General features: G+C 42.8%; 2 protein-coding genes across 10 annotated transcripts in view; one reads left to right on the top strand and one right to left on the bottom strand.

Annotated features, from left to right (window-relative positions):
* Positions 1-1514, bottom strand: part of GSR (glutathione-disulfide reductase) — a 41361-nt gene extending 39847 nt beyond the window's left edge. For both annotated transcript variants that reach the window (XM_045879790.3, XM_064585582.1), the window contains exon 1: positions 1191-1514. In XM_045879790.3, the coding sequence (XP_045735746.1) occupies positions 1191-1487 (297 nt within the window). In that variant the 5' untranslated portion in view covers positions 1488-1514. The remainder of the gene's footprint in view (positions 1-1190) is intronic.
* Positions 1515-1687: 173 nt separating this feature from the next.
* Positions 1688-25161, top strand: part of UBXN8 (UBX domain protein 8) — a 41611-nt gene continuing 18137 nt past the window's right edge. Inside the window, exons 1-7 of one of the 8 annotated variants that reach the window (XM_064585590.1) lie at positions 1688-2399; positions 3771-4050; positions 9079-9248; positions 11122-11234; positions 12010-13002; positions 17496-17618; positions 22282-22352. In XM_064585590.1, the coding sequence (XP_064441660.1) occupies positions 12915-13002; positions 17496-17618; positions 22282-22352 (282 nt within the window). In that variant the 5' untranslated portion in view covers positions 1688-2399; positions 3771-4050; positions 9079-9248; positions 11122-11234; positions 12010-12914. Of the gene's footprint in view, positions 2400-3770; positions 4051-9078; positions 9249-11048; positions 11235-11749; positions 13003-14788; positions 14958-17495; positions 17619-22281; positions 22353-25161 lie in introns of those variants that run through there. The other 7 variants (XM_064585583.1, XM_064585585.1, XM_064585588.1 and 4 more) reach the window with 7 other exon arrangements.

The raw sequence follows: 25161 nt of genomic DNA, 5'->3' as shown, positions 1-25161 counted from the left end.
CAGGGATTTTTCCTTTCCTCCATTCCTACTTTCATTCTGAACGTGAAAAATGAGTACTGGACAATGGAGTCAGCCCTTTCCACAAACTGTCAATTTTGAGTTTGATTCATTACACATATGGTTATTGAGCAAGGTGTTTTGTTAAGGTGTTAAGAGGTGCAAGAACCCATCCCTGCCCTTAAGGAGTTCCAATTTGGTATAATTTAAACATCAGTCTCCAAAAGAATGTGGAGAACCCTTTCCAATCCCAGGTTACTCTTGGATACAGAATTTTACTATTAATAGTAAGTACCTCACCCAAGTTTTGTGACAGAAAAGGCCACAGCAATTACATGGGAACTTTTTTTTTTTTTAATGAAGCTTTTCAATCGTAAGATTTTCGACCCTCTTTTTTGGAGGCGATTTTAAAATCCAACCCCTCCCCCCCAAAAAGACAAAACCAACAAAAGAAAAAGATCTGAGAATTCAATTAATTGTAAATCCTACATCGAGGTAACCTATAGTCAGTGGCTGTCAACTTTGGCTGCAATCAGAATCACCTGTTGAGCTTCTAAAAACTCCCAAAGCCCAGGCTGCACCTCAGACCAGTGAAATCAGAAGCCATGGGAGTGGAACCCACAGCAGAATTTTGCCAACTTCTCAGGTGATTCGAATATGCAGTCAAGGGGTGAGAACCACTGCTGTAAATCATTCTGCCCCTGGAACTGAGAGGAGAGGATCAGGATCCGCATTCCTCAAGGGCATGTACCCAATCCGGCTCCCCGACCCCCCACGCCAGCTGCAATTTTTCCACGGGCAGTTCTGTTTCACGGATCTGGGAATGAGATCAAGGATGGAATACAGTACGAGATCTCCCACCTTGAGGAGGGAGGATGCAGTCAAGTTCTGTTAGGTTTAACCCCTACGGTTAACACTGCCCCTGGGCTGGAACAGACGAAGGCTTCGCCTTGGGAGCCGCAGGGAAGCCCTTAACACTTGTCTCCTCTAAACCTGCTGGGACCGTGATTTCAGACGCGGTGGGAAAGCAGAGAGCGCGGCGCTGGAGACCCATGCCCGGACGGACGGACCGACCGCACTAGGAAAGAGGACAGGCTGCCCCCGCAGAGCGAAGACAAAGCCGGGCTGCGGGACGCCGCGCCGCAGAGGCAGAGGCGCCAGGAGACGCGCGCCGCGGGGGACCCCGTACTCACGCATGTGCCGCCCAGCTTGTGGCTCTCCACCACGGCGGCCCTAGCGCCCAGCTCGGCCGCCCTGCGCGCGCTGGCCAGCCCGCCCGAGCCGCCCCCGATCACCAGGTAGTCGTAAGAGGCCGCGACGCCGGCGGCGGGCGGCGGGCGCTGCGGCTGCGGCTCCTGCCTACACGCCATGGCGCGGGAGAGGGCGCGGGTGCGCCGCGGCGGAGGCAGCGGGAAGCCGGGGAAAGCTTGCGCCGCCCGCGGCCAGCTCGGCCCGGCGCTCGCGCTCAGGGCCCGGGGCAGCAGGGCCATGCACGCGGAAGTGCGCGCGAAGGGCGGGGGGGGGCGGACGGTCCCGGGGAAGGGGGTGGGGGGTGTCTGGGCCTCGGGCAAGCGCAGCCTCACGGTGACTAAGCACCCGGCCTGGGCGCGGGGGGAGGGGGTGCAGGGAGGGGCGGGGCTCCCTGGCCGCGGCCGCGCGGGCGCCCCGCCCCCCCGCGCGCCAGCCAGCCGGAAACCCACCGGGATCCCCTAACCAGAGGGCTCTCTCGGCCTTCAGCCCAGCACCTGGGACCCGCACCCGCGTGGCATCAACCGGATGTAGCTTTCCGAAGGCCCGTGGGGCGAGGAGGGATGGGCGCCCTCTTTTGTTTCACCCGCCTTTTCCTGAACGGGCACCTTGGGCGTTGCCAGTGGCGCCAACTTCTCGAGGAAGAGAGGTATGCCCTTCGTTATTTTGGAGGGTGATGTTTCTCAGTTTGATCCGCAGACCACCTGGATTGCTGATTTGCTGATTCCTGGGCTTTAATCCAGATGTACTAAATCGGATTCTCTGGGGGCCGGACCCCAGCCATCTATGCTGTGAACAATTCTCTAGGTTTCAGGTGAATCTAGAGCACATTTAGTCTGGGAAACATTGGAATAAATATTTTTGTGGTCCACAAGTGAAGCATAACGAAAGCATTTTACTCCCAGGCAATAGAGACTGGAGTGTCCTTTTATTTTATTTTATTTTATTTTTAAGATTTTATTTATTAGAGAGAACACAAGCAGGGGGAGTGGGAAAGGGAGAAGCAGGATTCCCACTGAGCAGGTGCCGGGCTGGATACCAAGACCCTGGGATCATGACCTGATCCGAAGGCAGACGCTTAACGACTGAGCCACCCAGGCGTCCCTGGAGTGTCGTTTTAGAATATCTGGAACCAGCAACTGCACAAGAAAGGAGTAAGTGGGGTTTGAATTTGTGTGGTGATAGGCCACCTTCTGCCAGGCTATGACCCGGCCCATCACCCACAGGCTGAGAGCCCTCACTGTAGCCCAAGGAATGAAGGTCCATGTCACAGAGAAGCAGGACCCAGCACACTGAGGGGAATTGGGACTAACTACACTCAAGTTAAAATGGTATCCACTTCTTTTTTTTTTTTTAAAGCCTTTTTTTCCCCCTATTTAGAAAGTAATATGGGGAAGGGAAAGTTCTTCCAGTACAACACCATGTAATAAACGTAGAAGGAACAACAGAGTTAGGAAAACCAACATTTTGCAACTATCATAGTGATAATTGTTGTGTCATTAAACATCAGGAAATGGGTGAAAATTTGATGGGGAAAAGCTTATTTACACAGTCTTAGAATATGTCCCCACAGATTGCTATTGATGACAAAGGGAGAAGAGTAACTTTATAGGGGGCCAGACACCACCATACCCAAGTGATCAAAGTCGAATATTGCCAGGAATGAGACAGTTGTCACTGTGGGCCCTGTGAGGTGAAGCAGTAAGAAGTACACAATTTCACTTATGTAGTATTCCTGCTGGAAATCCGTAATCTGAATCTAATCACGAGGGAACACACAGAAAAACCCACTCTGAGGAGAATTTTTTTTTTTAAGATTTTATTTATTTATTTGAGAGAGAGAGACAGAGAGAGCGAGCACATGAGAGGGGGGAGGGTCAGAGGGAGAAGCAGACTCCCCGCTGAGCAGGGAGCCTGATGCGGGACTCGATCCTGGGACTCCAGGATCATGACCTGAGCCGAAGGCAGTCGCTTAACCAACTGAGCCACCCAGGCGCCCTCTGAAGAGAATTTTACAAACAACTAGCCCATACTTTTTAAAAACTATCAATGTCTTGGGGCGCCTGGGTGGCTCAGTCGGTTGGGTGTCCAACTCTTGGTTTGTGCTCAGGTCATGCTCTCATGGGTCATGGGATTGAGCCCGGCCATTGGCTCCATGCTCAGCCAGGGAGTCTGCTTGAAGATTCTCTTCCTCTGCCCCTCCCTGCCCTCTTTCAAACAAATAAATTGTTTAAAAAAGTAAAATAAAAGCTATCAATGTCTTGAAATTAAAGCAAGGCAAAGGAACTATTCCAGGTTAAAGAATAGTGAAGAAATATGAGAAATAAAGACAAGGCTTGATCCTGGGTGGGATTCTGGATTGGGGAAAATTCACTAGAAAGGATAGCTGGTGAAATTTGAAGTGTGGCCTATATAATACGTTGTTACTACATTGATGCAAAATTTCCTGACCGTGATTATTGTACTGTGGTTATGTAAGAGAATATCCTTGTTCTTTTTTTTTTTTTAATTTTTATTTATTTGAGAGAGAGCAAGAACAAGGAGGAGAGGGAGAAGCAGATTCCCCACTGAGCGGGGAGCCTGATGCAGGACTCGATCCCAGGACTCCGGGATAATGACCTGAGCTGAAGGCAGATGCTTAACTGACTGAGCCACCCAGGCGCCCTGAGAATATTCTTGTTCTTAAGAGATACACACTGAAATATTGAGTAAAGAGTCTGAGTCTGAGAAACTTGGATGCATTTCCCACCACAGGCACTGTCATGGTCACTTCACCTCTCTGTCAGTTTCTTCATCTGTGAAACGGTAAGGCTTACAAAAAGGAGATAGGTGTGGGGCGCCTGGGTGGCTCAGATGGTTAAGCGTCTGCCTTCAGCTCAGGTCATGATCCCAGGGTCCTGGGATCGAGTCCCACATCAGGCTCCCTGCTCCTTGGGAGCCTGCTTCTCCCTCTGCCTCTCTCTCTCTCTCTCTCTGTCTCTCATGAATAAATAAATAAAATCTATAAAAAAAAAAAAGGAGATAGGTGTGTCAAATAAAGAGAATATCTTCAAGTGGAGGAAATGAGTTGGTAGGATAATGAGGTGGTAGATAGGTAAATAGAGGAGTGCAGATTGGCTGGACTGTAGGCAGTTTGAAAAGGGGGATGGGAAATGGGTGGTGTCCTGGAAGGCCTTGCTTGTAACCAGGCTAAGGTGATTAGACATTACGCCAGAGGCCATGAGGAGTTGCTCAAGATTTCTTAGGGGTGTCTTTCCCTGGAAATACATGAAATGAACCGGAGATGGTGAAATTGACTCTATTAGGAGGCAAAGATGTCAGAATGGAGAACAGATAGGAAGGGAAGGTTTGTGCAGGCGTGAGGAAGTGAAGACAGAATGGAGGGAGGGTACAATAGTCAAAGATGACAAGTTTTGAACCAGGAAATATGGGAGAAAAATGCCATAAAACAACATAAAGATGAAAGGAGGTATAGATCTATATATCCCTGCTAGTTTTAAAGGAGGAAAGAAATTTTTACCACCTAATTACATAAGCCCATGCAGTATGTTGAAACTAAAGATTTATAAGGTATTGTTTGGGCTAAAATATTTTATGTTCGTATAAGTGTTTTTACCTTTGCTTCTGACATATATGGGAAGGGGAACAGGTAGCCATATCCCAAGCACTTGAGGATTTCAGACTGTTTCTAAGTTTTCTTCAAGCAAAAAAACTATCGGCTACAGTAAAAATTTAGTCAATGTAGTTAGTAAGAGGTAGTTTCAGGACGGTATTAAATGCTGAAAATGGCAACTCGCTGGCTCAATCAGAAGAGCATGCAACTCTTGATTTCCAGGTCTTGAGTTTGAGTCCCACGTTTGGTGTACAGATTATAATAAATAATTCTAATAATATATAATAAATAAACTTTAAAAAATGCTGAGAATGAAAATCAATGAGTTATTCAAGTGTGACAGTCTTGTGACATCATTATAAATTAGCATGATTTGTGTGAAACAGCAGAGCCCCGAGCCATTATTTCATCTCTTAATAATTTCATTGTTGAATTTTTCTTTTTTAAATTTTATTTTAAAGACTTTTATTTATTTATCAGAGAAAGAGAGAGAGCACACAAGCAGGGGAAGCAGCAGGTGGAGGGAGAAGCAGGTTCCCTGCTAAGCAAGGAGCCTGATGCAGGACTCGATCCCAGGACCCTGGGATCATGACCTGAGCCTAAGGCAGACGCTTAACCAACTGGGCCACCCAGGCGTCCCTGAATTTTTCTTGGAACATTAGACAAACTTAGGTGATTTCTACAAAGACACTGTAAAATATTTGTCAAAATAATAAACCAATAATTAATACATATTGAACTAAGCACTGTGCTTAAGAGCTTTATTAGGTGCAGTACTAAGAACTTTGTTATCCCCGCCTCAACACAAGAAATCAATACCATTATTATCTCCATTTTATAGATGAAAAGACTGAGGTTCAAAGAGGATAAATAACTTGTACAAGATTACACAGCTGTGAATGGCAGAGCTGGAATTCAAACCCTAGAGTCCTAACTCTGAAGTCTATTCTCTTAACCATTACTGGAAAGAAACCATTATAGATAGTGTCCTATGGTAAAAATAAAAGATCGAAGATTTTTTTAAAAAGATTTTATTTATTTGAAACAGAGAGCACAAGTAGGGGGAGCAGCAGAGGAAGAGGGAGAAGCAGGCTCCCCACTGAGCAGGGAGCCTGCTGTGGGGCTCGATCCCAGGACCCCAGGATCATGACGTGAGCTGAAGGCAGATGCCCAACCGACTGAGCCACCCAGGCGCCCCAGTCCAAGATTTTTTAAAATGATATTTTGTGTAGGAGAAAATGTCAAATATCATTTTTTATCTCTTCATTTATCTATTTTTTAAAAACTTGAGAATTTACATACATAAAATTTACCTACTGTATGTATAATTGAATGATTTTTTAAATTTTAATTGCAGTATGATTAACATACAGTGTTATATTAATTTCAGTGATGTATCACATATATATATTTCAGGTATATATATATGTATAGTGATTCAACAATTCTATACATTACTCAATGCTCATCATAATCTTTTTTTTTTTAAGATTTTATTTATTTATTCGACAGAGAGAGACAGCGAGAGAGGGAACACAAGCAGGGGGAGAGGGAGAGGGAGAAGCAGGTTTCCCGCGGAGCAGGGAGCCCGATGTGGGGCTCGATTCCAGGACCCTGGGATCATGACCTGAGCCAAAGGCAGACGCTTAATGACTGAGCCACCCAGGCACCCCTCATCATAATCTTAATACCCATCACCTATTTCACCCATCCCTCCACCTACCTCCCCTCTTTTAACCATGTTTGTTCTCTATAGTTAAGAGTCTAGTTTTTTTGTTTTTCTCTTTTTTCCTTTGTTCGTTCGTTCTGTTTCTTAAATTCCACATATCATATGGCATTTGTCTTTCTCTGAATGGCTTATTTCATTTAGCATTATACCCTTTAAAAAAAAAAAAGTAGCCTCTTTCTCCCTCTGCATTCTTTCTATAGTGTAATTTGTAGGAATTGTATTCATGACTCATCAGAGGCTAATTTATATCACAACTTTGTGTTAGTTGAGGTTACAGATCAAGAGCTATTATAGTAGAAGGAAGGTGGTAATAGTACTTCTATAAACAATCTGAGAAGTCTGTACAGGAAATAGTTGTATACAAAGAACCTTGCATAAACAGGTTGCTCAATGAAATGTATTTCTCATGATGCATATGTAAAGATAATTGTAGTCATTCATGAGTATAAAATAATAGGAAAGGAATAAAACAAATATTCAGTTATGCAATTTCAGTGTTTGATATTGAGGAAAGGATAAACATTGAAGAGACAGAACTGAATGTGAGATTAACAAAAAGCAAATTTTACGATACACAAAAGGAATTTTTCTGACAAGAAGAGCAAGTCAGCTTTGTTGGGAAGTTGGACACTATCTCAGAAGACATATCTAGGGGGAAATCACACATGCACTCAATAGCTCTTTCACCCTTTGGACCTCTACTTAATTGTGTTACCAATGTATTTTGAAAGAAGATGGGGGAGATCATGAATAGCTTTAGAATCTTTACATCTATTCTGAATCTAAATATGTTATTTTTTCTGTAACTTTACTTTCAAAATGTATTTGTAATATTTAAAATAAACAAAATATAAAGAATAATGCAGTGAACATCCATACCTCTCAGCTGAAGAAATGAAGTCCCACCATACTGATAGCTCTATATAGCTATTCTAGTCACATCCTCCTCCCTCTCTTCCTTCTGTGACCCTCAATCTCAGGGTCATGAGGTGGAGCCCCACAATTGGCATAGAGCTTACTTAAAAAGAAAAAAAAAGGGGGCACCTGGGTGGCTCAGTTGGTTAGTTTTGGTTTTGGCTCAGGTCATGATCTCATGGTCATGGGATTGAGCCCCATGTCGGGCTCTGTGCTCAGCACAGAGTCTATCTCTCCCTCTCCCTCTGTTCCTCCCCCTGCTCGTGCGCTCTCTTTCTCTCTCTCAAATAAATAAATAAAATCTTTTTTAAAAGGGAGAGAAAAGAAAAAAAAAGGAATAGAATCCAGCAATAAAAAGGAATATCTATACACACAACGATTTGTTTGTATCTCAAGATTATAATGGATGAAAAGAGCCAATCTCTAAGGGTTATGTGCTGTATGATTCCACTTACATAATACTCTTGAAATGACAAAATTAAAGAGAGAGAGATCCTTTAATGATTGCCTGGGGTTTGGTGGTGGTGAAGGATAGAAAGTGAGGTGACTGTGACTATAAAAGGGTAGGACAAGAGATCCTTGATGGAACTGATCTGTATCTTGACTGGTGGTGGTCACATGAATCAACACCAGTGATAATATTGCATAGAACCAAATACACACATGATTGTATGTAAAACCAGTAAGATCTGAGTAAGATTGGTGGGTTGTGTCAATATTGATTTCCTGTTTATGATATTGTACTATGGTTATGCATGAATTTATCACTGGGGGAAACTGGGTAAAGGATATATGTGATCTCTCTGTATTATTTCCTATAATTCTATGTGAACTTATAATTATCTTAAAAAGTTAAAAACAATTATGCTGTGTGAACAAAGCCTAATCCAAAGGCTACATTTTGTACAATTCCATTTATTGAAGTCCTAGAAGAAGCAAAATTAATCCAAGATAGAAAAAAATAGCAAAACAATGGTTATTTTCTGGGCAAAGTTGTCTTGATAGAGATATTGGTGGCACTGGTGTATGCTACTATAAAGAAGACAACAGGCCCCAACCATATGGAGTCACTTGTGCTAAGCCCCACATCACCAAACTGAGTTTGGCTTTCCCAGAAATGGAATTGCCTGTTCAGCACTACTTAGGTAATCTGCAGGATAGACTTTTGTCATCCCCTAAAAGAAAGTAACCTGACAATAACCAACCCATTTTTTTTTTTTTTTTTTGCCTAGAATAACTTCCTTGTTCCCTCTCCCTCTGGCTATAAAAGTCTTTCATTTTATATAGCAACTCAGAGCTCCTTTGTATCTGCTGGATTGGAGGCTGCCCAATTCAAATAGATTTTTGCTCAAACACTTAAAATTTTCAATATGCCTCAGTTTATCTTTTAACAATGTCTATATTGGAATTCTAGGAATGATACAGTTTAGATATTTATGTTTCTTTGTAGTTAATGATAGGCATGCCAAAGTATGCATACTACATGAAGTATACATATTCATATGATATAATGATATGCACACTGAAGTATTTTGGGGGAGGTGTACTAATGTCTGCAACTTTTTTTGTTTTTTAGATTTTATTATTTTAGAGAGAAAGAGAGAGAGCACAAGATGGGGGAAGGGCAGAAGGAGAGGGAGATGCAGACTCCCCGCTGAGTAGGGAGCCCTACCCAGGGCTCGAACCCAGGACCCCAGGATCATGACATGAGCCAAAGACGGACGCTTAACCAACCGAGCCACCCAGGTGCCCATTGTTTATGTTTTAATGTTTAAGTAGATTCCACACCCAGCATGGAGCCCAATGTGCGGCTTGAACTCACGATCCTGAGATCAACCTGAGCTGAGATCAATGGTCAGAGATTTAACCGACTGAGCCACCAGGAGCCCTTAATGTCTGCAACTTTGAAAAGCACCAAAAAAGACAGGTTAAAAAAAAAGACAGGTTGATAGCTATACTCACTAAATTTTTTTCAACTTTTTTTCTGAAAAATTTTTATTTTTTATTTTTTTAAAGATTTTATTTATTTATTTGACAGAATGAGAGAGCAGGAGAGCATGAACAGTGGAAGCGGCAGAGGGAGAGGGAGAAGTAGGCCCCCCGCCGAGCAGGGAGCCCGATGCGGGGCTCAATCCCAGGACCCTGGGATCATGACCTGAGCCGAAGGCAGTCGTTTAACCAACTGAGCCACCCAGGCACCCCCCAAAATTTCTTTTTTTAAAAAAGTTTTATTAAGTAATCTCTACACCCTACGTGGGGCTCAAACTTATGACCCCAGGGTTGAGTCACATGCTCTTCTGACTGAACCAGCCAGGCACCCCTTGTCTGAAAAATTTCTTAATAAAATATTGAAAAAATTAACTAGTTGATTTTTTTATAGATTTTTTTTTTTTAAATAATCTCTATACCCCATGTGGGGCTCAAACTCACAACCCCAAGATCAAGAGTTGCATGCTCCACCGACTGAGCCAGCCAGGCACCCCAACTAGTTGATTATTTTAAATGCAAAATTTCCAACATTAAGTCACAAAAGCAGTTTGGATACACTTAATGTATATAACTCAGGCTACATTATAATAAACATTAGTCTCCTTACCAAATACGATTATATATAATTTTTAAATGTTGACAGTTCTACTTTTTTATACATGAACAGGTTGCATCACTTGTTAAGAGAAATGTGAATTTTGTGTTTTAAGAATGTTAATGGTTTAGGGGCGCCTGGGTGCCTCAGTCGGTTAAGTGTCTGCCTTTGGCTCAAGTCATGATCCTGGAGTCAGGGATCAAGCCTCACGTCGGGCTCCCTGCTCAGCGAGGAGTCTGCTTCTCCCTCTCCCTTTCCCCCTCCTAGTGTTCTCTCTCCCACTTTGTCTCTCTCACAAATAAATAAAATCATTAAAAAAATGTTAAGGGTTTAATACGAACTATCTAGATTTTAAAATCCCTTTCTCTTATACTATACTCAAGTATGTTCATAAGATTGTATTGTGGGAACTGAGACATCTGTAGCCCTCAATCACCATAATGACTCTACTGTTTGTTTCAGGAAATTCTTGCCCACAGGTAGGCTGTCAATTAGTACATAGCTTAATTGTTAGCTTTAAATTTTCCTGAAAATCCATTTATTTGAAGAATAGGTTGCTCATCTGGGTAAAAAGCTTCTCTCTCAGGTACTGAGAAGTTGAACTGATCACTCAACTGGCAAATCCCCTTCCTTACCTAAAAAGGAAAATAATCTGTTATCAAGTCCCTCATTTTGCTCAGCCCACCAGTCCTTAACTATTATACCATGCACTATGTCCATTCCCAGGGAGGTATCCACAAAGGAATTGAAAAAGCCACCTTAAACCTCTACAACCTAAACTCCAAAACCCTATAAAAATCACCCTTGACCTTCTCTCTGAGACACTAATAAGATTTTTGTCAAAATAGTAATCTCCCTTAATGCAGTAAGTGAGAAATTTGGTTTTACTCAAACAGGTTATTTTGGTGGTCTTTTTTTCAGGAGTTAGCAGTAGACAATCACAGTGAAGAGACTTCACAATTGATAAAGTTTGGGAAACATGTATGACCCCAAGCAAATGTAGAGTACTTGCAAGCCTCCACTTTGTCTTGACAGGAATTCACTGGCGCCATCAACAGATGAAATTAGGAATATAGAAAGCCGGGGAATAAAAAAAAAAACAAAAAAACAAAAAACCTAAAGGAGGAAATCATACCAAAATGAAGATGGTAAGAGCTGTAGAACTTTATTTCCTGTCTTCATGCAGACAACCAATGGGAATCTCTGAATGAGTCAATATATTTAATTATTTAATTGGTATGCCATGTTATAATTTATATTACTTCATCTGGATTGATTTTGAGATTGTGCCCTCCTATTTTGCACTTTCACTTTCAGGACGAAGTTCTTAGCCTATATAAAAAGCAGTCTCCTGTGGGCCTAGCTCCAACCTACCTACACACCTCCATTCAAACTTTAAATTGCAATCTTTTAAATTATTAAATATTTAATATTTAAACTATTTAAACCATTGCATATTTATTTTATTTTTTTTTAATTTTTTTTTATTTATTTGCGAGAGAGAGAATGAGAGAGAGCATGAGAGGGAGGAGGGTCAGAGGGAGAAGCAGACTCCCTGCCAAGCAGGGAGCCCGATGCGGGACTCGATCCCGGGACTCCAGGATCATGACCTGAGCCGAAGGCAGTGGCTTAACCAACTGAGCCACCCAGGCGCCCGTAAACCATTGCATATTTAAACTGGTAGTTCCTCTGCATTCAGTTTCCTAAATTTGAAATCCCACTCTTCCTTTGGTCCTCACTGCCCCCCTCAATTCCTGACATTTACAACACAATTTGAAGGCTTTCCCCCAAGCCCTTAGGGTAGGGCGCGCCAGCACCCTGTGTGTATCCCTATCACAGCACTCAGTTGCTGGTTTACGGGGCTAGTAAACTGAGTTTCTTGAGGACAGATTTAGTAACTCACAGTATTTGAATCTCCCGTAGTTCTACAGTACCAGGCAAACTGGAGGTCTCAATAAATGTGTTGGAATCCATGGAAGGGTGAGATGGGAGGATTGACGGATGGGTCAGAAAACGAAATTTCAAAGCATTAAACTTCGTAAATTGTGGCGACCACCGTAGCTTAACTGCGTTGCAGGTGGGCAGAAGCGCCATAGAGGTGAGTCATGGCATGGCAATGAGGTCATAGAACTGTGAGGCCAAAGTAAGTCATTAACATTTAACATCTGCTGGCAAAACTGAGGCGCAGAGCAAGGAGTAGCAGGACTCCAGGGTCTCCAGGACCTGGAATTTGGTCCAGGCCCCACTTTTCAAGCATCAACCCGCCCGCAATAACAAGAGGCTGCAGAGGGGGCCAAGAACCGTTAGGGAGATAAGGAAGGTGGTTCAGAATAGTGCTCAGTAGCTCCGACCCCAAAGCCCACAATCACCCACTACGGACACGAGGCTGATCACGAGGCACGAGACTGCCTGCTGACAGCGTCAACTGCCCCTACACTTTCTCGTCCAGTACATTTTACTCTCGAGAGTTCTTTTTCACAGCTCCCAGAGTCCAACGGCCGGAGGGACGAGCGCCGCAGGCCTTGCCTCCAGGGAGCTGCCACTAGCGCCCAAGCTTTGCTTTCACAGGATTTGGCTAGGCGGGCTGCCAGACAGGCCAGCTCTCCTGGACATCACGTGACGTGGGGAGGTGACCTGCATTTCTTCTGATACAAACCTACAGATTATGAGTTCAAAAACAGGGGCTGTATCAGTCGAACCAACGACCCGGCGTCTGGGCCTAGCTGTCCCCGAAAATCCCTCCCTTACGAAGGGCTCAACACCACCCGGCAAAGGAAGGCGCAACCGGAAGGGGCGGGGATCCACCCGGACGCGGAGCTTCCGCCACCATGGCTTCCCGTGGGGTCGTTGGCCTTTTCCTCCTCTCTGCTCTCCCCTTCTTGTGTCTGGAGCTCCGGCGTGGGATCCCCGATCTAGGCAAGTGTTGGCTTTTTCCTTCTGGCACTCACATCCGCGTAACTTTCCCATGAATGTTGCGTCGAATTCCTGTCTCGCGGCCGCCTCCCCTCTGGGCGGCTTGGACTACAATTCCCAGGCTGTATCGCGCCCGCCTCTCTTCCGGCGCCGGGTCTCCCGCCGGGTCTCCCGCCGCTTTGGGGAGGCCGACCGCTTTTGGCGGAGAAGGTGTCCCTCCAGTTTTGCGTGCAAGGCGAGAGGCTGGCGGAGAGCACAGGAATAAACATAGACACTACGTCCAGATGGTTTTGAACGCTCACAAGGGAATAGGGTGGTGTGATGTAGGCCTTCTGAGGAACTTAAGGAAATGATACGGAGCCAGAGTCAAAAATATTTCCAGACGAAAGGAATTGTGACATGTTAGAGGAAAAGGATGAAGACCACTGTTGATGGATCAGGGTGACTTAAGGGGAGAGTGGCTCGAGATAACATTCACGGAGCACCCGTTATAAGCCTAACTCTAAGTGCTGTTATCTCATCCACTCCGTATTATAACTGTGGGGGTGGGTACTATTATAATCCCTATCTTACACTTGAGGAAACTGACACGGAGGTTAAGCGCGTCCCTAAGGTTTTAAGAGTCACCGGAGGAGCGCCTGGCTAGCTCAGTGGGTGGAGCATGCGACTCTTGATCTCAGGTGGGAGGGATTACTAGATAGATAGATAGTCAGTCACTGGATTCTGTGGAGAATGTTTTGGAAGGAGGCTGTAGTGGAAGCAGTGAAGCAAGTGAGGCTCTTGAAGTAGGCAATTAGTGTTGATGGCCTGGACTAGGATGATAACATGAAATGTGCACAGATTTGGGATATTTACCAAGTAGAATCAACAGGATTTGTGGATGGATTAATGGAAAGGAGGGATTCAAGAATCACTCCTACATGTGAAGTTGAACAACCCTAAGTAGTTGATAGTGCCAGTGATAAAGGGAAAACTGAGAGGAAAATGGTGGACTTGCAGAGAATCAGTCCATTTTTGGATATGTTAGTCATGGGTTTACATGCATGTCTTCCTCTTTATGTTCACCTTTAAAGTTAGAGGCCATGATGAAACCTAGCTTTGTATATTTCCTCTCTCTCTCCCCACCCCCAAAAAGTCAGGTACCCAGAAATGTTGCTGGAAATAAGAACTTAAAATAAAATGCTTTTTAAAAAATATCTGCAAAGTCCCTCTAGAAACCTCCTACTCACTCAGGCTGTATTGGAATCTAACAAGACCTTTATCCAGATGACATAAGGAAATGTTAAATTCACACTTACTTATTCCAGAATTTACCTGTTCCCTTGCCTTTACAGTATCCACTGTAATTTAGATTCTCTTCTACTTTGCACTAATGTTTGAGTCACTAGTCAATGAGAAAGTGGTTGCAGAGGGTTGCAGAGGGAATTCTGCTCACATAATAAGCTCTATCAGGAAAATACAGTTCTTGAAGGCAGAGCCTACATCTATTTTGTTTTTGTGTTCCCATCACTTATCACAATGTCTAATTTATTTACTCATTTATTTTAATTGTTTTTTTTAAGTAGGCTCCACGCCCGGTGTGGGGCTTGAACTCATGACCCTGAGATCAAGAGTCAAATGCTCTACTGACTAAGCCAGCCAGGCGCCCCCAGAGTGCCTCATTTAATAAAGCAGGCCAAAAATTCTAGAAAATGCAGCTGGGCTTCTGGTAGCATCTCCGTCTAGTTGCTGAATTTTTTTTTCAATTTTTTAAATTTTTTTAAAGATTTTGTTTATTCATTTGAGACACAGAGATACAGAGAGAGAGAGAGAGAGAAAGCATGAACAGGAAGAGAGGCAGAGGGAGAGGGAGAAGCAGGCTCCCCACCGAGCCAGGAGCCCGATGTGGGGCTTGATCCCAGGACCCCGGGATCATGACCTGAGCCGAAAGCAGACGCTCAACCATCTGAGCCACCCAGGTACCCCTAGTTGCTGAATTTTTTCACTTAGTTAACTCCTTTCTCCTAGAAACCTCTGTCGGTTGTGAACTGATGGTTGTTTACTTTGGTTTCTTTTTCTTTTTCTTTAACTAATCTCTACACCCAATGTCGTGCTCAAACTACCAGAGTCTCATGCTCTACCGACTGAGCCAGCCAGGTGCCCCTACTTTGTTTTCTTTTTTTTTTTTAAAAAGATTTTATTTATTTATTTGAGACAGAGAGAATGAGAGAGAGGGAGTACATGAGAGGGGGGAGGGTCAGAGGGAGAAGCAGGCTCCCTGCCGAGCAGGGAGCCCGATGCGGGACTCGATCCAGGGACTCCAGGATCATGACCTGAGCCGAAGGCAGTCGCCCAACCAACTGAGCCACCCAGGCGCCCCCCTACTTTGTTTTCTTGATATTCATTCTCCAAATATCAAGTAATAGTAGTTAAGTCTATTTTACAAATCATATGTCCCAGTGCAATGGCTACAGGGCCAGTTACATGTGGAACAGTACTTACAGATACTAATACTCTTAGCCAGAGCTGCTAACTGAATTCCTAGCTGGAAAATTAGAAATCCCAGACCTTTTCATTCCCCTGGGTTGTATTTTTGGACAAACACTGAAAAATGATTCCTATCTTTTTCTACTGTGTAAAAGCCTTCATTGCCATTTTTACTTGTACTTACAGCTAAATATATTAATGCAGCTTCCTCACATTTATTATTCTTTGAAGTGTCTTGCACATGGGCTCTTGAGAATAAGTACCCAAAAAATCAATTTAATAAAAAAATTTTTTACTTGAAAGATGTACACACAAATCTAGTTCTTTTATATTCCCATATGACATTTGCAAATTGCTTGCTTGTTAGAACAAAAAGCAGTATAATGGAACATAAATCCCATAACTCACTGGTTTCTCTAAATACCAATACTGTAGGTATTAAATTACTTTTGTAATACCCTAGATTTAGTTAGGTGTTGTTTTGAACAACACTTGAATCAACAGCTAATGCTGGCAAAAGTTGGAGGACTGTGAGGCAAAACAAAACAAGTATTTCTTTCCTTTTTTTTTTTAAAGATTTTATTTATTTGAGAGAGAGTGGAGAGTGCACCAACAGAGGGGAGGGGCAGAGGGAGAGGGAGAAGCAGACTCTCCACTGAGGAAGGAGCCTGATGCAAGACTCAGTCCTAGGACCCTGAGATCATGACCTGAGCCAAAGGCAGATGCTTAACCGACTGAGCTACCCAAGTGCCCCAAAACAAGTATTTCTTTAAACAACTTTAAATTGCTATTTTTTAAAAGGATAACATGTATATCAGTTTTCAGTTAAAAATGAAATATTTATGGGGCATCTGGCTGGCTCAGTCAGAAGAACGTGTGGCTCTTGATCTTGGGGTTGTGAGTTTGAGGCCCACATTGAGTACAGAGATTACTTAAATAAAATTTTTTAAAAAATAGATAATTAAAATAAATACAATATTTATCACAAGTATAGTCAACTATACTTCAAGAAAGAAAGATTTAAGTATATATATATATATATATATTATAATTCCTTCTTTAATCTTTAATTGACTAATTACCAGCCCTGAATGTGATGATTCCTCTGTACCTCTGCCTGGTAACTTTTGAGAACTACAAAACTAAAAACTCCTGTAGAGTAGAAAGCATTTTTTTTTCCCCAAAGATGTTATTTATTAGAGAGAGAGAGAATGAGATAGAGAGAGCATGAGAGGGAGGAGGGTCAGAGGGAGAAGCAGACTCCCTGCCGAGCAGGGAGCCTGATGCGGGACTCGATCCCGGGACTCCAGGATCATGACCTGAGCCGAAGGCAGTCACTTAACCAACTGAGCCACCCAGGCGCCCAGAAAGCATTTTTAACCCAACTTTATATTTGCTCCCTCACCATTTAGCAAATTGTATTACACAAAGCTTAGGTACTTGTTACATTTTTGCTCATTTAATTTTCATCTTTATTCCTAAAATAAGACGAAATACTGAATTTTTACTTTTTTCTAGGTTAAACATGTATGTATATAGTAATTTTATTTGCAAATGATGGAATAAATATGCAGAAATGGAGAAGTACACAGTTCTTTAACTATGAGAAATATGAATTTCATGTTTCAGAATGACTGTTTTTAAATAGAATGAGAATTTGACAAGATGAGACTGTCACAATTTAATTCCCAGTGGGATAATTTTATTTCCTTCTCTGGGTAGAGGGAAACCAGAATTTATTCATTTTTGATAGTCATAATGTTTATAATATAGCCAGTCACTTGAATTATACCTATATTTCTGAGACAGAAGCTATTCTAAAATTGTTTTCTGAAAACTTGTTCTGGTAATGACAACCATGATGGTTTTAGCTCACAGAGGAGACTGTATGAAAAAAATGATGACAGTTGCATAAATTAACTTTTACTATACCACTCTAAATAATCTTAATGCCTTACTATTTATTATTAGTATCAAGAAAAGTGTTTTGAATTTTAATTGTAATTTTTTTTTTTTTTAACCTTTATAAGGAGTTAAAGATCTAATTCTGCTGTGTGGTCGGATTCTCTTACTGCTTGCTCTTCTTACTTTAATGATTTCTGTGACTACCTCATGGCTTAATTCATTTAAATCGTCCCAAGTGTATCTGAAAGGTAAGTTTTTTATTTATGCTACCCTTTTATAATTTCTACTCAAATTCCTTTCCCTTATTGATTCTAGAACTTTGCATAATAAGAACCATTTCCTGTTATTGGTGATGTGCAATTTCAAGGTAATCATTACAACTTTTAACTTGATTTTTAATGGACTATAAATCCCCCCATTTTTTTTTTTTTAAGATTTTATTTATTTATTTGACAGAGAGAGAGACAGCGAGAGCAGGAACACAAGCAGGGGGAGTGGGAGAGGGAGAAGCAGGCTTCCTGCCGAGCAGGGAGCCCAATGTGGGACTCAATCCCAGGACCCTGGGATCATGACCTGAGCTGAAGGCAGACGCTCAACGACTGAGCCACCAAGGCGCCCCTCCCCCAATTTTTTTTAAAGATTGATTTATTTATTTTTAGAGAGAGAAAGAGAGCACGTGCCCGTGTGCACATGTGCGCACATGAGTGGGAGGGGCAGAGGGAAAAAGAGAATCTCAAGCAGACTCCTCCCTGAGCATGGAGCTCTACACTGGGCTGGATCCCACGACCCCGAGATCACTACCTGAGCTGAAACCAAGAGTCTGACACTCAACCCACCACACCACCCAAGCGCCCCTAAACCCAACATTTTTATGTGAAATTGTACATTATCCTTATATATGCATTTGAAATGATACCATTTCGATGTTGATACATTGCAAATTATCTAATTTTAAATTGTGCAGTTTATTTTTTATTTTTTATTTTATTTTTATTTATTTTTTGAAAGATTTTATTTATTTGTGAGAGAGACAGAGAGCACAAGCAAGGGGAGCAGCAGGCAGAGGGAGAAGCAGGCTCCCCACTGAGCAAGGAGCCCGATGCCGGACTCGATCCCAGGACCCTGAGCCAAAGGCAGACGCTCAACCAGCTGAGCCACCAAGGCGTCCCACAGTTTATTTTTTTAAAGTTTTTATTTATGTATTTGAGAGAGAGAGAGAGAGAGAGAGGGCAAGTCGGCGGGGAGGGCCAGAAGGAGAGGGAGAACCAGACAGGGAGTCCAGACTCGAGGCTCAATTCCAGGACCCTGGCTGGGGTCATGACCTGAGCCAAAGGCAGATGTTTAACTGACTGAGCCAGCCAGGCGCCCCTAAATCGTGCAGATTAATTGTTCTTTGGTGTTTTCAGCTTATAAACTATTCAACAAATGGTAATCGTCTCTACCATTACTTTGTAAAGGCTTTTCAACCTAATTTATCTTTCATTTCATTTTGGCAGTTTTTTTTAAAGGTTTTATTTATTTATTTGAGAGAGAGAGAAAGCATGAGAGGGGAGAGGGTCAGAGCGAGAAGCAGACTCCCTGCTAAGCAGGGAGCCCAATGTGGGACTCGATCCCAGGACTCCGGGATCATGACCTGAGCCGAAGGCAGTTGCTTAACCACTGAGCCACCCAGGCGCCCTTGGCAGTTTTTCTTTACACACTGCTTACTCTTAACTTTAGGAAACCATGCTTGTTCTTACTTTTGATAAGTAAAAAGTTTTACTTTTAATTGTTAAAAGCCCTTAACAATGTAAAAAGTGTTAGAAGCCAGGCCCCCTGGGTGGCTCAGTCAGTTAAGTGTCTGCCTTCGGCTCAGGTCATGATCTCGGGGTCCTGGGATCGAGTCCCACGCCGTGGGCTCCCTGCTTAGCGGGGAGCCTGCTTCTCCCTCTCCCCCCTGTTTGTGCTCTCTCTCTTGCTAGCTCTCTCTCTCAAATAAATACATAAAATCTTAAAGAAATAAGTAATTAAGACTGTATAAAGTACTTGTCAGATTTTCTTCAAATGAGTAAAAAATCAGCTTGTTTATACACTTTGTCTTCCCTAGTATCATCAGATATTGAGATACAAGACTTCAGATTCATCTAAAATTTGAATCCTCCATGTTTTGTAAAGATTTGCATGATCAAATGTATCAAAAGCTCAGAAGTAGTCAGTTCTCAGTGACTAAGGATTAAAGTCCCCTGGGGCTTCTGGCCGGCTCAGTCAGTAGAGCATGTGAATCTTGATATTAGGGTCATGAATTCAAGCCCCACGTTGGGCGTGGAGCCTACTTAAAAAAAAAAAAGGATTAAAGCCCCTTAATCACCTGTTATTGATTTATTTAGAAGCTATACTCTTTTATTTTATTTTATTTTATTTATTTATTTGAGAGAGAAAGAATGAGAGAGAACACATGAGAGGGGGTAGGGTCAGAGGGCAAAGCAGACTCCCTGCCAAGCAGGAGCCCGATGTGGGACTCGATCCAGGGACTCCAGGATCATGACCTGAGCTGAAGGCAGTCGCTCAACCAACTGAGCCACCCAAGCACCCTAGAAGCTATACTCTTTGATTCAGAGTCAGGAGGGAGTCTTAAGATCACTAGGTCTGATTCATCACATAGCAAATTAGTGGCCATACTGGGCCTTCTGATTTCCTATGTGCTTTGCTGCTGCCCTAATCTTTCCTTAATATAATTTGAGGAAATATTTATTGCCAGGAGAGAAAGTAGTTGACAGAAAGGAATGTTCCTATTTAAGGAGCCGGGCAGGTTAAGGGATATATTTTCCAAAAAGATGGATAATTCCTAAGGGAATACGGTTAAATGAAATTAATTTAAATGAAACTTAGTGGGAGTGCCTCGGTGGCTCAGTCGGTTAAGCGTCGACTCTTGATATCAGCTCAGGTCTTGATCTCAGGGTTGTGAATTCAAGCCCATGTTGGGCTCCCCCAGTGTGGAGCCTACTTAAAATAACTAACTAATTTAGCATATCCAGAATGAAAAAGGTCATACAACAGCAAAAATCCTTTCTCTTGCCATTCAGTGGCTAATAACCTAATATTGGTTCAATCATGGGAGTTGCCAAACACACCCCAGCTTTGGGGTCTAGGCGTGGTTGCATTTATTTATTTTTTAATGATTTTATGGGGGGCACCTGGGTGGCTCAGTCAGTTAAGCATCTGCCTTTGGCTCAAGTCATGATCCCAGGGTCCTGGGATCGAGCTCCATGTCGCGCTCCCTGCTCAGCGGGAAGCCTGCTTCTCCCTCTCTGCATACTTGTGCTCTCTCTGTCAAATAAATAAATAAAATCTTAAAAAAAAATAAAATAAATGATTTTATGATTTTATGTTTTTATTTTTAAGCAATCCCTACATCCAACATGGGGCTCGAACTCACAATCCGGAGATCAAGAGTCACATGCTCCACTGACTGAGACAGCCAGGTGCGCCCAGGCATGTTGCTTTTATTTATGGTCATGTCCAAGGGTGACCAAATGGTACTCATGTCTGCAGTGCAGCGTTCCACACTCAGGTGCAGTAATGAGCTTCCATGCCATGTCTTGGAGCTGCTGAAGCCCTATCAAGGGCCTACACTTAAAACACTTAAAATCCAACTTTTTTTAAATTTAATTTTTTTAACTTTTTTTTTTTTAAAGATTTTATCCATTCATTCAAGACACAGAGATACAGAGAGAGAGAGAGAGAGAGCACGAGCAGGGGGAGAGGCAGAGGGAGAAGCAGGCTCCCCGCTGAGCCAGGAGCCGAACGTGGGGCTCGATCCCAGGACCCTGGGACAATGACCCGAGCCGAGGCAGACGCCCAGCCATCTGAGCTACCCAGGCGCCCCTAATCCAACTTTTTTTTTTTAAGATTTATTTATTTATTCATTTGACAGAGAGAGAGATAGTGAGAGCAGGAACACAAGCAGGGGGAGTGGGAGAGGGAGAAGCAGGCTTCCCGCGGAGCAGGGAGCCCGATGAGGGACTCGATCCCAGGACCCTGGGATCATGACCTGAGCCGAAGGCAGACGCTTAACGACTGAGCCACCCAGGTGCCCCCCAACTTTTTTTTTTAAAGTAAGGTGTGGAACCTAGTGCAGGGCTTGAACTCACAGCCCTGAGATCAAGACCTGAGCGGAGATCAGGAGTCTGATGCTTAACCAACTGAGCCTCCCAGGCACTCCCCAACATAATCATTCTTTTTTTTTTTTTTTTTTTAGGATTTCATTTATTTATTTGACAGACTGAGAGAGCACAAGGCGGGGAGGGGCAGAGAGGGGGGGAGAAGCAGACTCACTGCTGAGCGGGTAGCCCGATGCGGGACTCGATCCCGGGACCCTGAGATCATGACCTGAGCCGAAGGCAGACGCTTAACTGACTGAGCCACCCAGGCGCCCCCCATAATCATTCTTGAAGCCTCCTCTCCAAAACCATAACATACAATATTAGTACATGTCAGAGAACTTTTGTTTCAGGACAGGCCTTTTCTTTATAGATTTTACTTGCAGATTTCTTTGTCTGAACTATCTGCATATGTCTCATTTTCATTATTTCAGAAATTACAGTCTGTTTTTTGAAGGCTTGTCTCTCCCAAAATGTTTTTTTTTTTTTTAAAGATTTTATTTATTTGACAGAGAAAGACACAGCAAGAGAGGGAACACAAGCAGGGGGAGTGGGAGAGGGAGAAGCAGGCTTCCTGCGGAGCAGGGAGCCCGATGCGGGACTCGATCCCAGGACCCTGGGACCATGACCTGAGCCGAAGGCAGTCGCTTAACTGACTGAGCCACCCAGGCGCCCCCCAAAATGTTTTATCTACAGAGTATTTTCAGAGAAAAGAGCATTCAGTTTATCCTAGTTGGGAATTAAAAAGCACTTTTATGTTTTGCTGTCTTAGAAGAAGAAGAGAAGAATGAGAAAAGGCAAAAACTTGTCAGAAAAAAACAACAAGAGGCACAGAGTGAAAAGGTAAAGTATAATTTTTAGAGAGTATATGTATATAGAGAATACAGAATATCTGGAGCATCTAAAATTGAGGTCTATTGCTTTCTGTGTTTGTGCTCAGATTTTTTAATTATTGAGGTCAAATTCACATGACATAAGATTACCAAATAAAAAAAATAAAGCAATTTAAAATGTACAGTTCAGTGGCATTTAGAACTTTTTTAGTGTTGTGCAACTACTATCTCAAGTTCCAAAACATTTTCTTTACCCCAAAAGAAAACCCCACACCTATTAATAGTCACTTCCCCATTCCCTGCTCCTTCTGTCCTCTGGTAACCCCCAGTCTGCTTTCTGGTTTGTTTGTTTTTTTAAGATTTTATTTATTTATTTGACAGAGAGAGACAGCGAGAGAGGGAACACAAGCAGGGGGAGCGGGAGAGGGAGAAGCAGGCTTCCTGTGGAGCAGGGAGCCCAATGCAGGGCTAGATCCCAGGACCCTGGGTTCATGACCTGAGCCAAAGGCAAACACTTAATGACTGAGCCACCCAGGCGCCCCATCAAATAAATCTTAAAAAAACAAAACAAGGGGCGCCCCATCAAGTAAATAAATCTTAAAAAAACAAAACAAGGGGCACCCCATCAAATAAATAAATCTTAAAAAAAACAAAACAAGAGGCGCCTGGGTGGCTCAGTCGTTAAGTGTCTGCCTTTGGCTCAGGCCGTGATCCCGCGGTCCTGGAATCGAGCCCCGCATTGGGCTCCCTGCTCAGCGGGTAGTCTGCTTCTCCCTCTACCTTTCCCCGCTGCTTGTGATCTCTCTCTCCAATAAATAAATAAAATTAAAAAAAAAAAAGATTTATTTATTGGAGAGAGAGAGAGTGAGCAGGGGGAGGGGCGGAGGGAGAGGGAGGAAAAAAAAATCCTCCAGCAGACTCCCCTCTGAGTGCAGAGCCCAATGCAGGGCTTAGTCCCAGGACCCCGAGACTGTGACCCAAGCCAAAATCAAGAGTTAGCCACCCAACCAACTGAGCCACGCAGGCATCCCTACTTTCTGTTTGTATGAATTTCTTCTGGATAGTTCATGTGAATGGAATCATATAACATGTGACCTTTCTGTCTGGCTTCTTTCACTTAGGATAATGTTCTTGGGGTTCATCCATATACATGTATCAATACATGTATTGATTCATTCCTTTTTGTGGGGGAATAATACTTCATTATATGGATATATCAAAATTCGTTTCTCCATTCATTTGCTGGTTGACATTTAGATTTCCACCTTTTAGCTATTATGAATAGTGCCACTATGACTATTTGGGCACAAGTCTTTGAGTACCTTTTTTCAGTTCTTTTGGGTATATACATAGGAGTGGAATTGCTGGGTCATATAGTAATTCTATGTTTAACTTCTTGAGGAACCACCAGACTAGTTTCTACACCAGCTATACCATTTTATATTCTCACCAGCAATATCTGAGCAGCCCAGTTTCTCCATATCCTCACTGATATTTATTATTCCCACCCCCCATCCTTTTAAATACCCATTGTAATGAGTATGAAATGGTATCACCTTGTGGTTTGATCTGCATTTCCCTAATGACTAATGATGTTGAGAATCTTTTCATGTGCTTGTTGGAGAAATGTCTACCCTAACATCTTCTCTGCAGAAATGTCTGTTCAAGTTCTTTGCCCATTTTTGGATTGGGTTGTTTGTCTTTTTGTTTTTTTGGTTTTTGTTTTTTAAGATTTTATTTATTTATTTATTTGAAACAGAGAGAATGAGAGAGAGAGAGCACATGAGAGGGGGGAGGGTCAGAGGGAGAAGCAGGCTCCCCGCCGAGGAGGGAGCCCGATGCGGGACTCGATCCCGGGACTCCAGGATCATGACCTGAGCCGAAGGCAGTCGCTTAACCAACTGAGCCACCCAGGCGCCCCTGTCTTTTTGTTTTTTATAGGAGTTCTTTATGGATTCTGAAAACTAGACTCTTATCAGATACATAATTTCCAAGTATTTTCTCCCATTGTGCAGGTTGCCTTTTCACTCTTTTGATAGTATCCTTTGATGCACAAAAGTTTTGATGAAATCCAATTATTTACTTCTTGTGTTGCTCCTGCTTTCGATGTCCTATTTAAGAATCCATTGTCAAATAGAAAGTCATGAAGATTTACTACTATATATTTTCTTCCAAGAGTTGTAGAGTTTTAGCTTTTATATTTAGGTTATTAACCCACTTTGAGTTAAGTTTTGTATATGGTGTGAGGTGGGGGTTCAGTTTCTTTTTTTTCAATATTGTTTTGGCTATTTGGGGCTTTTTGCAATTTCATATGAATTTGAGTTGGCTTTTCCATTTCTGTAAAAAAAGCCTGTGGGATTTTGGGAATGATTACATTGAAATCCATAGATTGCTTTGGGTAGTATTGACAGTTTATAATATTAAGTCTTCCTTGCTTTGCCTAGTATTGACATCTTAATGATATTATCTTTCAATCCATAAACCTATAATGTCTTTCCATTTATTTATATCTTTAATTTCTTCCAGCAATATTTTATAGTTTTCAGTGCATATAGTTTTCACCCCTTTGGCTAAGTTTATTTCTGCATATTTTATTTTGGATGCTGTTTTTTTTTTTTTAAAGATTTTTATTTATTTATTTGACAGAGAGATAGCGAGAGCAGGAACACAAGCAGGGGGAGTGGGAGAGGGAGAAGCAGGCCTCCCGCCGAGCAGGGAGCCCGATGTGGGACTCGATCCCAGGGCCCTGGGATCATGACCTGAGCCGAAGGCAGACGCTTAACGACTGAGCCACCCAGGCGCCCCTTGGATGCTGTTTT

Source organism: Mirounga angustirostris, unplaced genomic scaffold, assembly GCF_029215605.1.
Source record: "Mirounga angustirostris isolate CCGP_5_RB_7025 unplaced genomic scaffold, mMirAng1.0.hap1 SCAF_2, whole genome shotgun sequence".
NCBI lineage: Eukaryota > Metazoa > Chordata > Mammalia > Carnivora > Phocidae > Mirounga > Mirounga angustirostris.
Note: the sequence above shows the minus strand (reverse complement) of the source record. Positions and strands in the feature narration are given on the sequence as shown.